This window comes from Cariama cristata, unplaced genomic scaffold (genome assembly GCF_000690535.1).
Source record: "Cariama cristata isolate BGI_N322 unplaced genomic scaffold, ASM69053v1 scaffold7657, whole genome shotgun sequence".
NCBI classification, from domain to species: domain Eukaryota; kingdom Metazoa; phylum Chordata; class Aves; order Cariamiformes; family Cariamidae; genus Cariama; species Cariama cristata.
In genome coordinates, this window is record NW_009628436.1 from 99,192 (window position 1) to 116,153 (window position 16,962).

Here is a 16,962-nt window from a genome sequence, read left to right on the forward strand (position 1 = left end):
GTGTATTTTTTGGTTATAGCGTACCAGATATACAGCCTATTCCATTATGTATGTAGAAGAGGAGGAAGCGGTTTCTAATGATGCGTCTGGGCCTGTACCTGTAACTCTGGTGTTTTGTAAACTTCAGAGATATAATAGGCTTGGAAGTTGGTAGGGGCCATATTCCCCGAAATTCAGATCTGCTGCTGTTAAATTTCATTGCATGTTCCTGTGTTAATTTGCTTTTTATATATGTCTCAAATTATACTAGATAAATGAAGTTCTTCAAGAATCTTACAAATACTCTTGTAAGTACCCCTGTGCCAAAATTACCAACTGGCTGATTCTGAGTGGCATAGTACATCATTTAATATCTTCAGAAAAATAAGCTTAAAAAATGTGTGGGAAAAATGATAGCCTCGATTTTCTACAGAATGAAGTTATCTATATACTCAAACCACTAAATAAAAACAGTTCTCTGTGGAAAAAAAAGTTAACAAAATGCATGAAAGATTTGAACACATTAAATTATAAAACTAAAAGAACCCAATTACAAAATTCAAAACTTGCCATGGTGGCAGTATGTATTTTCTGTTAACTGTACCCCTTTAAGTTTAATTTACTATTATTTTCTCCTTTTTTAACTCAGAAATGTAGAAACCTGCCAAAATTTTAGAAGAGTTGATTTTCATACGAAAAGCATTTTGGAACATACCCAGTGGGAGAGTGAGGGTGTGTATGGAGGGCAAGGAAGAGACTGTCCCTCATTCCCACCCCCGCCATCAGTTTTTAAGTTACAGTTTGGCAAATTAAGTATGCCTACAGTACAAAAAGAACTTGAAAAATGCTACAGCTGTGGAAAAAAAAAAAAAGAAGGAAAATGCTTTTTATAGAATGAAAAGAATAGAGAGCATCAGATCAGTCCACAGAACATCAACATTGGCTTGAACTTTGACTTGAATTGTAAATATATTCTCAGGTTTAAATAAGTATTGTTTCTCTCTTTCCTTAACCTTTGATTGGCTTCCATTTCTTGATACCCTGTAAAATCCATCTGAGGATCTCAGCTAAGGGAAATTGTCCTTGGTTGACTCCTTCCTTCGGAGCTGCCCTGCTGAAGGCATCCTCCCATTCCAAAGTACCATTGAATCCAGCATCTCTAGAGCATGTGAGGTTTGTTGAGAACAGTCATCCCAGAGACAATGAAACTCCAACACAGAAGCATAATCTTTTAGGGGTATCACTCAAAGGCAAATTATGAAGGTATGGGAAGTTATGGGAAGGCAGAGTGTCAAAGAACTGTTTGGATGAGTTATACGGAAGAAACAAGGTGAAGAAAGGAATTTGTTGTCAGAAATTGCAAAGCTTGGAACTGATGCCATGCTGATGGCATGAAATTGCAAGTCGTGAAATAGGATGAGGCTTCTCTGATGTCAGAATGAGGGCTTTGCAAATAAAGACTCATTAAAACGGGAGACAGGATTCCTAAAGTATTGTGTTCTTTTCAGCTCTAGAAGGATACATTTTTGCTTCTGCTTTTTGTAGATTTACAAGTAGGCAGAGCAGATAGTTGGAGGGCAGGCAGGGTACTATTTGAAGATCGTGGACGGGGGTAGTCAGAGGGTGGCAAAATGGCTGGGTTGTTGTTCCCTCCTGGCTTATGCCACTGTACTGTCAATGGAGCCTGCCGTTTCAGGAGAAGCAATAAGGACTAACATTGGTTAGCACTGGAGGAGTGGCTGCTCTACATATGCCCTTTCAGATGCAGGGAGACTTCCAAGCCTGACACTCTCCAAGGCCATTTCCCAATTTTCATTCCTTCCCCTTACTTTTCCATTCAAAGGACAGGCGCCGGCATCCTTGAAGAAAGAAAACTGAGTTTTGCTTACAGTGCTGAAAAGATAGGTACTTCCATGTTGCTGTCAGTGCTGCCTTGTAGGACAATTAAGTGGCACTGCAGAGAGTAGAGTTCTTTGTGAAGACAATGAGACATGTCTTGCAAAGGCATGACTAGTAAACGGTACTCGGAGATAGCAATCTTTGGACAAAAAGGTCTGGCACGAGGCAGGAAGGAATTTGTTGAGGAAGCAAATAGGAGATACAAGTCACAGTTTGCCAGAAAGGAGTTGACCTCTGCCCTGAACATGTTATTTAGCAGCTTCTACTACCCCTTTATTTTTTCATCTTGTTGGGTGCCATATGTCCACTGTGCCACCCTTACTTTGGAGTTGGATGCATCTTGATGAAATGGGCTATCTGAGGTTTCTCCAATTAGATGTCCTACTGCGGTAGACATTAAGTATCATTAGGTACACAGCAGGAGACAGGCCGTGATGCATTTAATAATCTAAATTTGCAGACAATGTAAGAGAAAAACAGAAGAAGGAAGAGTAAACGAAATTGTAAAAGCAAGAGGGTCATGTTAAGTCCATGGCTTGGAGAGGGATTTCAGGTGATTTTGTGCAGGGAAGTTTACTCAATGAGAACACAATGGAGAAGAAATGCTCAAAAGAGAAAGGACAGGGAGGGAAGTAGGAAGGAAGAGCAGGCATAGTGTATGGCTGAATTTATAAAAAAGGTTAGCCTTGCGTAGGTCCTTTCTCCCATTTCATTTATAAGCTAGTTGTTACTAATATAAACACGCTGACAACTTGGTGACAATTAAGAACCTTTCAGGGAAGAAAGGATTCTAAAAGAGAGGTGTTATAAAAATGGGTGGATAAAATGGTGTAGGCAGGTTTCCCTCTTGGAGGTCTGTTTGAAGGGAACTGGATGAATCATCTTCTCCTTTAACTCTGGTTGTCTGCTTGTTCTCTTCTATACTCTATTACCAGCTCTCTCACCAGTGGACTCATCCATTCATCCCTTGTTTCTGTAACTTGTCTTCTGCAAGTACATTCAGAATCTTATTTCCCAAATTCATTTCTGTAACTCCCATTATTATAGCTCCCTGCTTCTTCCACCATGCATGGAAATAAACATATACGTACACAGAGAAGTGTTCCTTCTCTCTTTCTGATTAATCTTGCTCCCACCCTTCTGGTCCTTGTCCAGCTACTTCAGACCAGTCTGTACATGTCTGTGTCATACAGAGAGAGCGGTGTGTCTCTTGTCTTAGTTTCTGGGGTAATTGCACTTCCACTTCTGTGGACTCCATGAGGACCACACATTTAATTGATAGGCCTCAAAGTACTATGTATCATCTCCCTGTGTCAGTACTTAGCCTGAAGGTTTGTCTGTCTTGAGCTATGGCCTGACTTTTTTCCTTTCATTTGTTTTCAAAAGTGAGATGAGGAGATTGAAATGTATATATACTTCACTAAGAAACCTCATATTAGCAGCAGCTAACTTTTTGTACCCCTGGAGTCTAACAGTTTTTCAAAAGGTGGTCACCTGAGGCTCTATAGGTAGTCTGTTCAGAGCCGTAAGCAATAATGCCTTATATATTGAATATAAAAATAAATAGAAATACACCTGTTCTCTTTTGTGCATTTTGGTGAATGCAAAGCCACCATCATCATGTAAGAGAACATATATACATGATAGAAAGTCTATAATTAAACTGTAGGCCTGAGTTGATTGAAAATGTGATTTATCAATATAAATGCTTCCATATGAACTATGTCATTTGATTTGGGATAAGTTCTACCTGCCTAGAAAATAGATTGCTAACAGAATTTCCATACTCACATTCTCCAGTCATTCTGCAGTCATTCCAGTCCATTCTGCAGAATGAGTCAAATACTGTCAGATTTTAAATTTTGCTACTGCAAGTAAGTTTTTCTGGGACATCTGAAGCTGAAGTGAGTGCATTGTCATTTCTTGCCTGACAGGTTAAAATTAATTCAGTCAAACTGCAATGCTTTCTGTGTAGGTCTGATTCCAGGATGTCTTCCATAGAAATCATCTTGGTTAGTCATTAGATAAATCTCAGAATTCCCAAATATGTTGTTCCTCATAACTTACAATTCCTAATCCCCCAAAACTTCAATGAATATTGAGGCTTTGGGTGTTTATTGGTCTGTAAATCTTAGAAACAACCTGGTCTTAATAGATCAAAGTGACAATAGCCTGTTCCTTTCCTTTTGTGCTTGAATAATGAAGAAAACTTGCAATGCTTGGTGGAGTTGCAAGTGAAGATGCTGGTGGATTTTTAGTGACTTCTGGTTGACATTAGTGACTTGTGTCAATTGCATTCAGTTTAATAAGCTGTAAACACTAGGAGCTGATGAGGAATTATATGTTTGCATCTTTCCTTTCCTATTTGGAGGCAGTAAGTTCCAGTAAAGGAGCAGGATGAAGTCCTGTAGCTGGTAAATATTTTAGTTGTGCTATCAAGAATTATCAGAATGTGCCCACAGGGCTCTGATAAGCCCTTGTAACAGGATTTTTAGTATAGCTTTTATTTGTCGTGTTCTTTTCCTAAAAACATTAGCCTTTGTGTCATCTTTGGTGACTCCTGTGTTTTAGGGAATGAACACAGATTATTGATGGCACAGAAGCTTCTACAAGCCTGTTTGTTGTTATATATTTAAGAATATAGCAGGTAACAATCACCTTTTTTAAACAACAGAAATATTTAAAAAGTGGCAACTGAAATATTTCCAGTTCCTAGAAAAACTATTATTTTGTGAAATCATTTTTCTGAGCATTTACAGGGAAGTACGTAGAAGAGGGGAAAAAAAAACTAAACCCAATGTGTATGGAGTATACAAGTGTTATGGCCACAGTTGGCGAGTCTTCGTTTGGCATCTCCAGCAACTCTTTCTTCCTTTTTGTCACTGTTTAAGGCTGGGCCGGCTCTTAAAATGGGCGGCAGATGCTCTCTGTTACCCCCCTCCTCCCCCCGGGAGGGGAAAGGACAGAGAAAAGGGAGAGAGACTTATGGATTGGAAATTAAAACTACTTTAATAATACAATAATGATGGAAAATAGTATAAGGTATTAATACTAGTAGTACTAATAGTGGAAATAAGAGGAAAAGTATACAAAACCGATACTGAGTGTCCTGATGACGGTGGGGCGGGCACCCAGACGTCCCGGACTGGACTGCAAAGCTGACAGGTACCGGATTCAGGAACGCACGGCTCTGGGTCAGAGGCGGGAGAGCGAGACCCTCGGGATCCCTTAGCTTTATACTGCGGATGACGTGGATGGGATGGGATACCTCGTTGGGCAGTTCCTTGGTCACCTGTCCCATCTGCACTCTTCCGCAGGTGCAACCCTTTTACGACTTTTTACTCACCTAACAAAAGAAGGCCAGCAGTGGCCTTGGTTCTCATGGGGATAAGTATAAACATGGGCCTCTGTGCATACCAATCCTACTGATACTTCAGTAGCAACTATAAACATCGGGCGTTATCAGGTCTGAAATGCAGACAGTGTCTGAAAAACATGTAGCTGTACTTTCAGAAAGTGCAGTTACTTAGAAGGGATTTAACTGAAAGAAAAAACTCCTGAAAGGAGAAAATAGCCCTGTTTTAGCCAAACCAGGACACTTTGCCTTTCAGATACGTACAAGCCTGCTTATCCCCTTTCCCATTCCATCTCCGAATATTCTTATCAGTCTGTGTTTTTTCATTGATGATAGTATTTCATTAGTGTAGAGTTAATGAGGAAAGCTCACTATGCCAACTGGAACTAAGTCATGGAACCTTACAGTTCTATAATATAATCTTTGCCAAAGTCTAATATCTCTACCTGAGAAAAGGGAAATATGTTTTGTTTCTTTTTTTCCTGATGTTAAAAAATGGTTTAATTCAAATATACGGTCGGTGAGTCTGTATTTGTATAGTTTGGGTATCTACTACATCAGTCTAGACAGAAGAAAAAAGAGGAGCAGCGAAAAGCAATATGTTATTTTTTCCCTCAGCTATTATATCTGTTTCATAGGGTGATTCTCTTCAGGGTGGTGATGATTCTCCATTCTCAGACTCCATTACATTGGAACAGACAACAAGTAATATCGGAGTCTCAAGTGGACGTGTCAGCCTATGGATGCAGTGGATGTTGCCAAAAATTACTATAAAATTGTTTGCTCCTGATCCTAGAAAAAATGGCACAGGTATTCAGCATTTTTTCCCCCAATACACTGTTTTAAATTCCATACGTTATTTTACAGCATAGTATTAGCTAGTCAGAGCATCTGTTGACATTTATTAAACACTGTAATGCAGAAATAATGGGTTGGATCTATATTTTAAATTAGAGTGACAAGCTGTAGTTAGGTTAGTGCATGTAATCAGAATTCAGTGTTGTTCTTTGGCATAAACTTCCCCCTCCATGTGGAAAGATGATCATATTAAATTGGAAATAAGTTGGTTATTTTACTTAATAGAGTGCTGTATTTATTGTCTTAGAAGCAATCATGTTTCATTTTGATATGATTTAGAAGTATGTTTTGTGTATGTCCATGTATAGACATGCAGTTTTGTACTGATAATTTCAAATTTAAATTTAACATAAACGTAGTAGTATAATCCTTCAAGTCATAGGAAGTTTAATGTGGAGTTCAACATAGAAGTTTCAACTTCTGTGTTGAAAAGAAAAATATGCGTGGTGCACAGCTTCTCTTTTTTTCTTTGAGGTTAAAGTTGGATTATCATCCGGACAGTAATTGTTTGAAAGCAACTTGGATTCTATAAATGTACTGCAGGACTTCAAAATTATTATTTGTTTTTTTGTTAGGAAGTACTGCTGCTTAACAATTAACATTGTTACTCATAGAAATGTGAAAAAATAAGGAGATTGATGATTAAAGGTAATTTTCAAAGAGATGAACCTTTGATTTTAAAAAACTAATTATATGAGAGAAAGAAATCTCAAGTATTCTTAGAGTAAATATCTTGGCAAATATGTTTTTTTCATTTTTTTCAAGAATTATACTGTGAACACCTGAACTAAAACCCCTACATATAAGTCTCTACACATTTGTATAAAAATATTTGGATTCTAGGGTTTTTTTCTGGTTCCTATCTGTGTGACGCTTGAATCAAAAGGTGCTTTGTGAAAAAACTCTGAGTAGAAGTAGCATCATCCTGTTTACAAAATGTAGTGTCTCGGATATACTTGTTGCTTTAAAACTTGCAAGTTTCAGATTAATAACTAATAATTTTTATTTTCTTTGACTACTGCAGAAGTTTGTGTTGTCAGTGAATTAGAAGATCTCAGCGCCTCAGTGGATATGCAGGATGTTTATACCAAAATCAAATGTAAAATAGAAAGCTTCAATATTGACCATTACAGAAACAGGTAATTCCTGGGAGTTATTCTGCTTTAATTTCAGGCTGAAAGAAGTTGGCAGGTGTTTTTTTTTCTTAATTCTGAACTTGAATTCAAGATAATTGTTGAATTTTGGTGAAATAATTTTAACCTTTTAAGTAATAAGATCAGAATTACATTTTCTCGGAATTATATCCAATTCCAAAGAAAAACATAGAAATCATTGCATATCAGGATAGCAGTTTTTCTCACTTACTGCTCTGTTAGTCCATCAGCTAAAATCAATGATTTTTGGCTAAACTTTTGAATGGAAAATTCCTTAAATATTACTTCATGATGTGTTAGAGTGTCAATATTTAATGATTTATAGTACCATACTCTTAGATATTAAAAAGAAGTTTCTAAAAAATCATAGAATCATAAAATGGTTTGCTTGGAAGGGACCTTAAAGATTGTCTAGTTCCAACTCCCCTGCCATGGGCAGGGACACCTTCCACTAGACCAGGTTGCTCAAAGCCCCATCCAACCTGGCCTTGAACACTTCCAGGGATGGGGCATCCACAGCTTCTCTGGGCAACCTATTCCCGTGCCTCACCACCGTCACAGTGAAGAATTTATTTCTAATATCTAATCTAAATCTTCCCTTTTCCAGTTTAAAGCCATTGCCCCTTGTCCTATCACTACATGCCCTTCTGAAAAAATCCCTGCCCAGCTTTCTTGTAGACTCCTTTTAGGTACTGGAAGGCTGCTCTAAGATATCTCCAGCGCCTTCTGTTCTCCAGGCTGAACAACCCCAACTCTCTCAGCCTCTCTTCACAGGAGAGCTGCTCCAGCCCTCTGATCATCTTTGCGACCTCCTCTGGACTCTCTCCAACAGGTCCATGTCCTTCTTGTGTTGGGGGCCCCAGAACTGAAGGCAGCACTGCAGGGGGGGGTCTCACCAGAGCAGAGCAGAAGGAGAGAATCCCCTCCCTCGACCTGCTGGTCACACTGCTTTTGATGCAGCCCAGGATAATGGTTGCCTTTCTGGGCTGCAAGTGCACATTGCTGGATCATGTTGAACTTTCTGTCAACCAGCACCCCAAAGTCCTTCTATGCAAGACTGCTCTCAATCCGTTCTCTGCCCAACCTGTATTTGTGCTTGGGATTGCACTGACCCATGTGCCAGACCTTGCACTTGGCCTTGTTGAACATCATGAGGTTCGCACAGGCCCACCTCTCAAGCCTGTCCAGGTCCCTCTGGATGGCATCCCTTCCCTCCGGCGTGTCAACCACACCACACAGCTTGGTGTCATTGGCAAACTTGCTGAGGGTGCACTCAATCCCACTGTCCATGTCATTGACAAAGATGTTAAACAGTGCCGGTCCCAATACCGACCCCTGAGGAATGTGACTTGTCACAGGTCTCCACTTGGACATCGAGCTCTTATGGAGCTGTTTCTACTGCTGTGGCTTAGCAACACCGAAATGCAGGGAACTAAGCTGTTCTGTGTGACATGGCATAGTGTTATGCAGACACGCCTGAGTAAAATTTCAGTAATTAATGTCAACCAGTGTATCATCAATATTATGTACATTTAGGGTAGATAAGCCTACTATATGTCTTGCAACTTTAGGAAGTTTTGTTAGTTGAATAGTTTTCTGCATCGATGTGACTGCATTCATTTGTCACCCAGACAGATGATTCTGTGGAGAAACTGCATGTGCCACCTTCTAGCTTGTATTGGCCACAAACACACTAGTCTTGACAAAATGCGAGAGTGAGCCTATGTAGTCTTTGATCAACCGAGTTAGTATTGCCATTACAGATCAACAGATTCCATTATGGGAGACAGAAATTAAGAGAAAATAGAATAGTAGTTGTGCTACTCCCTGAGAGGAAAAAAATAGTTGAAAGGTGGAACAGTTAAAAGTCAGAACATTTTTTGGCATTGAAAATGACTGAAATATTTAGGAGCGCAAATCATTTTGACTTAGGAGCCAATGTCTGCAAGGACTTACTGCGCACTTACTGTTTCCTGTGTGCAATAGAAACATTTAGTGTCAACTTAGCGAAGATAGCAACATTTCTGAGACTTTCTCTGATCAGCTGTCTAAAAAAAAATTGAATTCCTGTTCATTTGCCTAAGTTACAAATGCAGTTATTGTTTGTACATATTGTAATATTTGATAATCAAAATGCTTTATTTTTTAAACTCTTTTATAATCAAGTCATGATGCTTTAAAACACTTAGGAATCCCGGTGCTTTTAATAAAGCTTCTTTGTCCACAGATTCTATGGAAAGCTTGAGAGAAGGTACTTCACCCCCAAGAGTCTAGTGCTCCATTAGAAACATTTTCAGCTTCAGGGTGTTCTTGTTTGCTGAAGTTATATTGAGGCTTTAAAACAAACAAAACAAAACTTCAAAACTTACTCCCCAAATCTCTGTGGACTAAAACCAAAGGCAGAGAATAGATAAGGTGAACATTCTGTCTTCCAGGCCAGGCGGAGACTGGCAGTCAGGACGTTTTGAAGGAATATTTCTACAATGCAGAGAAAAGCTTTTGGTGAGATTTTTTTAGTAAACTAAGGTGCTTACTTGAATAACTCTTCTGAAACAACACATTTTTCTTTATTCTTATATACGTTAAAAAGAATAATTACAAGAACTCAAGTATAAAGCACGTTTTAATACTTAATAATTAACTTACTTTTAATACTTAATATAAATACATTTTTTATAAATAATACTATGATTTTGTAGTGTATGAGTACAGCTTTTTGTTCACAGTTTCTTGGTTCTTGTAATCATTCTCCTTCACATTCTAATACAGCTATCTGCTGAAAATTCAGGGGTAAGTCCCTTTTCTGTATGCAAGATTTTACTATACTTTTATTCTCACGTATCTTGACCTCTTGCTATAGGTTGTCCTTTCACATAAAATTTTACAAAGTTTTTTGTTTACCAGTTTTTGCTTGAAATAATTGAATTTCAGCTTTTTAGGAAAAGGTATGGCATAGGCTTTATCTTGCAGCTACACAGAAACATGCAAGTTTAATGTAACTTTTTTTTGCTTATAGCAATTTTTTTTTCTTTTTGTCTTCCCCTCTTCCATGCCTTGTTTATTACCTCAAGCCTTGGGGAAGATTCATGGTCTCTGGGGCAATGTGGAGGCGTGTTTCTTTCCTGTACTGACAAGCTGAACAGACGTACCTTGTTGGTTCGACCCATCAGCAAGCAGGACCCTTTCAGTAATCTCTCTGGCTTCTTTCCCTCTGTAAGAATCGTTTTAAAAATTTTTTACTACAGAACTTCCACTAATAAATGCCAGTTGGAGGGGAAAAAAAAAAATAGTCTCAAATAGCTTTAGTTTCTTGTCATCTAAATTTTTTTTGTACTGAATATATTTGTTACTTAATTAAATTAGTTGTATTTTTACCTTCTTATCTTTTAGTAATAATTGTCAGTCACTTTTTAGTAGATATGGGAATGAGGGTTGATGATTCACAACCTGGTACATAGCAGCAGTTCAATAAAGTCAATGGGATTCATTTATATTAAAAGTGAGCACATAAAGTAATGTTTGTAGACCAAATATGTAAAAACCAGTACTGAATGCTGCATTTTATTCATGTAATTCTGGTATCGGGGATTTAAGTACTCTGTATTACTGCAGTATACCTTTATGCAAACTTTTAAAATTACTTCTAGAATTATGATAATGAAACAATTAACAATTTCGTATTTGAGTCTTTCTCTTGAGTGCTTGGAACATTACTTACTGATTCAGAACATCTCAATGTGAGATATTTAACCTCTTTTTTTCTTGCCTATTTATCCTTGAGAGACTTTATATGTTATGACACTGGGCTCTTTATCTTCACAAATATATGGTTGTATAGAATCTTTTTACGTTAGTGGAAGTTCTGTGTGGTCTGATTTGTTTTAATCGTGAATATTGATTGGTAATACTTTCTCTTATTCTGTTTGTTTCAGTTCTTATAGGAAATTAACTTACTAATTGGTTTTAATTCCCTTATAAGTTTTCAGTTTTTCAGCATTTAAGCTATGTATCCTGTTTATTTAAGAGATGTTGTTCTTCTATTAACAAGGTTTAAATTATGTTAAATTGTTTTTAATCAAATTCAAGATGCTGAAAGAAGCAACTACTTGCAAAATCTAGTTGCTTTCATTTGTGCTTACATGATTAAAGCTAAAATCTAAATAATCTTATAGAATTCCTTGAAAATATTTATTGCACTCTTAAAATAATGTTTTTCCTAGTTACTATTTAACATTTTTCACTCACTACCAACATATGACTGAAAGATTTTTAAAGATAGTATGAAAATTGTGCTATACATCTTCTGGGAGCTAAGCATCTAACTGTCATCTTTAGCTAGGAAATCTGTCCTAAGTGAAGGAATCTACTATTTCTGAAGTACAGTGCAATGTATCTTTATTTAAGTCATATGCTTTGACACGTGGTACAACTATTCTCTTTAAATACTCAGAGGTGATGAGTGCAAAATCAAGTCTGTTCTTAAAGTATTTAGTTGACTATGGGTGCTTTATACACCCATATTTAGATGGAGTGAAGCTATCTCAGCCCCCAAGCATTCTTTTAGCATCTATAGTGTTTGCACATACAGAAGGAACAATGCAAGGGACTAAGATCTACTTCTAAAATGTCTGAAGTGAAGGAGAAATCAAAATATATACCTGTGTGAAAAATTATCAGAAAATTTTGGTAAATTTAGACTCTTGAATGTATGGGGGATTTTTTAACTGGTTGGATTTGGATTTCATACAACATAAATAATCAGAAAAGAAAAAAATGTTCAGCAATTCATAGTTTTTCCCTGTCCACAGGGAAATGTGGACACACTGTGGAGAAATTGTCCATTCAAAAAAAAGGAAAGAAATTTTTCCTACTATTCAGAGACAATGGAAAGGTATTAGAAAATAGAGAACCCTAAACATCCTAACAGAGGATATGGTAATTGATGGATCTTATATGTGTATATTTTTGCAGCGGGTTTTTTTTTTGTTTCCTTGAATCAGGCAACTGCAAAGCTTTTAGATGGCTCACACCAACAACATGGATTTCTTTCTCTCACTTATACCAAAGCTGTGACAAAAAATGTCCGGCACAAACTGATATCAAGAAACGAACGAAGAACGTTCCATAAGCTATCAGAAGGTCACACTGATGGTTCTCCTCACTTTCTTCATGAGATCCTTCTCTCTGCTCAGGCCTTTGATGTGGTTCTCTGTTTTCCTTTGCTTAATGCAATTGCAAGCATTTTTCAAGCCAGGTTGCCAAGAAGTCAAAAGGAGAAAAGAAAATCACCAGGCCAGCCTATGAGGACTCATGCTCTAACTTCCCGTAACTTACCTCTGATTTATATCAACACTGGTGTAATAAGAGTCTTCTTTCCCAAAAATGAGGAAGATCGTCATACTGCAGAAGGTACAGTATTTTATGTTTGAGATTTTTTGCTGTTCAGTATTGTAGACAAATATTCTAACTTACTTAAATCGCTGACTGTTGCTAGGCCCTTCAGTTTTAAGTGTCAGAGTTAGGAAACATCTAACATTCTACTTCTCTGCAGATTTGCTGAAATAGGTATGTATTTGATCTTTGCTTTCCCAGTATCTATAGTTTGCATTTAAAATGTGATTATTAAAAAAAAAAATGGACAAGAATTGTGGAAAGAGAACTTATCCCAGTTCTGCAGTGGTGATTCTTGTGTCAGCTCTCATTACGCCAATACCAGTTCAGTCTCCCATAGGTGCCTGTTCCAACAATGGACCGTAAGCAAGGAGCCTTAGCTCTTGCGGAAATTGGCACCTAGAAAACTATGCAATAGTGAAGCAGATAGATATTCTAGTTCACTTTGGAGAACGTTATTAAAACATACCTTGTGATTGATGCCCAACAGATGATATAGTTTATCATTTTTCAGTAAGTCTTAGTTGAAGCTATTTAGACTTTCTTATGTAAGAGGCTTTCCAGGTATTTACAGAGGTGAGGGTGGTGTAAGCTGTTCTTTCAAACAACAGTAAGTAACCTTTTGATCTATGGCTAATAGTTTGGGTTTTTTTCTGTAAGAAATTGTTTTTCCCTTCATACATAAAATATATTTACATCCCTACTGCAATCTTTGTATATAAATAAAGAGATGTTGACATTAAAATTACACCATGTAACAGCTGGCGGGAATGTGCTCAGTTCCATTACCAACTATTCTAGAGATTTTAAAAAAAAAAAAGATGTTTTACTGGTATCATGACATGTTTTCATAAGTCCTATAGCTATGGTATTTTTTTTACCATTATATAAAATAGTGGACAATATAATCCTAAGAGTATAGTCTTCAGATTTTTCTCATAACCTAATTTCAAGAAGTGCAGACAGTGAGAATTTACATAGATCACTTTTTTGCCAGCATCCTCTACAATTTTCCAACTGGGAATGCTGAAAACACAGGAAGATAAAATTAGACTGGCTGTGTTGGCGCGAAAGAATTATGATTCTATTTGGAAGGGAGTTCTAGGGCATGCTGTCAAGGAAATCTGTTTTTAAAAGTATGTTTTTGTAGCTGTATACTTAATTTAAAAAGAAATTATAAAAGACTCTGCCTTGTTGCGATCCCTTGCTTGAAAATGCATGCAAAGAACAGAATTGCCATGGTTAAGCATGAATGTAGGAAGAAAAACTATGTATGCTTTTAAAGAATAATGCTAAAGATAGCTTTATTAAATTAGTAAGAAAGCAGGCTAACCTCTTCCACTGGAAAATTCTGAAATATTATCACTATGAAAATCAGTACCATTCTCCTTTAATTTCATCTTTCACCCCAGATTTCCTAAACTCTCATCTGTTTCTGAATGTGAAATAAATTGCTTCTCTCTTCTACTGCTTATTGTCTTCAAGAACAATAGAAATGAGAAACAATAGTAAGGAGTTAAGAGATGGATATGACCCACGTTACTGGTGTGCTAGGTCAGAAAAGTGTTACATATTGTGGAGGTATGCCCTGTAAGACTTCATTCATCATTTATTGATTGAGAGACTTTTAATCCAGTAAGATTGGCATGTTTCAAAGTTGTGATCACTGCAGTAAAAGTAGGAAAAAACAGTGACCTCAGTTTCTCTTCTATTCAGTCGTCTGCTGTTCATACCTTGTACCTCGTGATAGCTACCAAAACTATCCTTCCCCGAAAAAATGCATATAATTGTGACTTTCTGTGTAGAGTTAAAAAAAAAAAAAAAAAAAAGAAAATCTGTTCTTTATTCATGCAGTCCAAAACCAAACTTACGCAATGAACTGTGGTACACAAACACTATGAAGTAATCAAAATCATGTTTTTTCTCCTGAGGAAGTTACATACATGCATGCATAAATACACCCACACAATTTTATAACATTCTTAGTTTCATGGTTTTTGCAGCAGCACCAGATTAACATTTCTTTTTGTGGTGGACTTGAGGGCAGCATTCTGTCCTAGGCAATAAGCAATGCTACTTTCCCTCAGAGTTTGATTTGTTAATACATCAGGTGGTGTTTCAAGATCTGGCCAACAGCCCACGCTTACTTAATGATGAAGCAAAGACAACTAAATACATAAAAGCAATGTATAACAAATAGAAACAAGAATTACTGCATCGCAGAACACTAAAAATAAAAATTGTAAATTGCAAAAAACTGATGAGAAGTGGTAAAAACAGGGAAAATCCACATCTGGCTGATTTGAGGACAATAGGAACTCTTTTTTATATGTACTAGGAACAAAATATGAGGAATCACTAGAAAGGACATGATAAATTTGTTGATAGTGAAAAAGAGAAGGCAGCATACTGAATAAACGTATGTCCTGAATTTGTAGAAGTGATATATTCGTGTCATATGAGCACGACTCTCTACTTTGAAGTCTGTCCTAACATATGGTCTGTAACATTCTCCTTGCTTACTATTAAACAGTTTCAAATCAGTCAGACTGAGTAGCTTGTGCTCAGGGATCTTAGTCTTCTGAGGCTAATTTTTAACACACCTTGGAAGAACAGGTTTTAGAAAGCTGAAAGTGTATCTAATAAAATGAAAAGTGTGATGTTCAAATAAAATTAAGACAGGTAGTTTTATTGCTCTCCCTCAGAGAACATAAAGGAAAAAATCTATTACAGGATTCAGTTAATAAAGAATTACATATTTGTTACGTGATAATAAATACGGTTTTATGGAATATTAGTCTTGTTACATACAGCTGATTTCCATTCTTACTTGATAAAATGTTTGCAAAGATTTGATATGCTTAGGCTTTTGTGAGGATTTTGACATTGTGTCTCATGGTATTCTAATTTAAACACATCTCTGTACAATATCAGTGGAAATGTTAAAAGAATTAAAATTGGGTAATTAGAAATCTAAAAAAAAACCAGACCAAGTTGTCAATTGGGAATAATAACTGAAATTAGTACTTAATAATCTGAAAGTAAATATAAAATCATTGCTGCTAGCATCAACGTATGTTGCAAAGAATTTCCGGAGGAAACTAGTGTTAAGGACTCTATAGGCCATGCATCTGGATCACTGTGCTTATATCACTGCTTGTAGAAAATATACTAAATCTTCTAAACCTGAAGTTATATATCAAGGAAACAGTTTATGTAGACTGTATCTCCTTAGGGGTCACAGTGGACTTAATGAGAAGAAATAAGGGAAGTAGCTGTGCTTCTGCATATGGCAGATGATGGAATATCATGTCCAATTTGCTTTCTATTATAAAAATAGATATTGATAAAAGCAGAGAGGGTGCTGAAAAGCACCACAAATGTTAGTGGAGTACTGGAGAAGCAGCCTTAGAAGGAAGGATTAAAAGAGCATAATGTGTTTAGCTCAGCAACAAGAAGACTGAGACGAGTGGGTAAAACCAAGTGAGATTGTGAACAACATTATTACACTTGGGTCTGAAAGTTTTTCCTACACTGTACTTATATTGTGTAGTGTAGACTTTTTTTCCCTCCTCGAATTTTTAAATATTTATAATGACTGTGATTATTTACTACGTTATTCCTCTGTTTTGGGTTAATGAATGGAGATACAAATTCATCATCCGAATTCATGATTCAGATTACCACTCATTAGAAACCAGCTGAAAATTTTAATGCCTGTAATTCTTTCTGTTTTAAGATTGACTTAATTTCTTGACCTACAGGAAGCTGCACACAAAAGAAGCCTGCCCAGCCTTGAAAAAAAAGCCTAAAATGCTTAAATAGAGACTGTGATGAGTAGTCCTGTGTTTATTTTGCTTTGCTAAGTGTCAGAGACAAATAAAAATTCTTAGCCTAAGACATATTTTATTAAGAATGACTTCTCAGAGTAAGGCATTTGCATTTGTTGCAGTTACAATCTGAAGTACATTTAATGCCTTCACTCCTTTTTCTTATCTGAGTATCAGGAAGAAAAATCCAACATATTAAGTGTACAGTGGCAGGAATTATACTATTTGGTACAGTGGCTTAATAATTTTTTAATCTAAAAGTTGAAAATATGGTTTCTGATTTAGTCACAAACAGGATTTTGTTGTCAGCTTAACTTTTCCACCTTAGTTCTGGCAACCAAACCGTCTGTATATGGTTTTGCTCTGCTTTGGGGACTAAAGGATTTGACTTTGCTCTTTAAGTAGATGAAGTTTTTTCAAGTAAATCCCTTGTCTTCCAATTTAGTTGTGTGTCGGAACTTGTGTTACCACTCTGCTGCATATTTACTGTGGTATT

The 16,962-nt window shown here is 36.7% G+C and overlaps 1 protein-coding gene across 1 annotated transcript in view; it reads left to right on the forward strand.

The window, feature by feature from the left end:
- The window catches only part of LOC104165251 (vacuolar protein sorting-associated protein 13B-like), a 270,979-nt gene that overhangs the window by 61,274 nt on the left and 192,743 nt on the right, over positions 1 to 16,962 (forward strand). The window contains exons 9-12 of the mRNA XM_009704826.1: positions 5,872 to 6,043; positions 7,116 to 7,230; positions 9,681 to 9,747; positions 12,246 to 12,654. Of these exons, the coding sequence (XP_009703128.1) occupies positions 5,872 to 6,043; positions 7,116 to 7,230; positions 9,681 to 9,747; positions 12,246 to 12,654 (763 nt within the window). The remainder of the gene's footprint in view (positions 1 to 5,871; positions 6,044 to 7,115; positions 7,231 to 9,680; positions 9,748 to 12,245; positions 12,655 to 16,962) is intronic.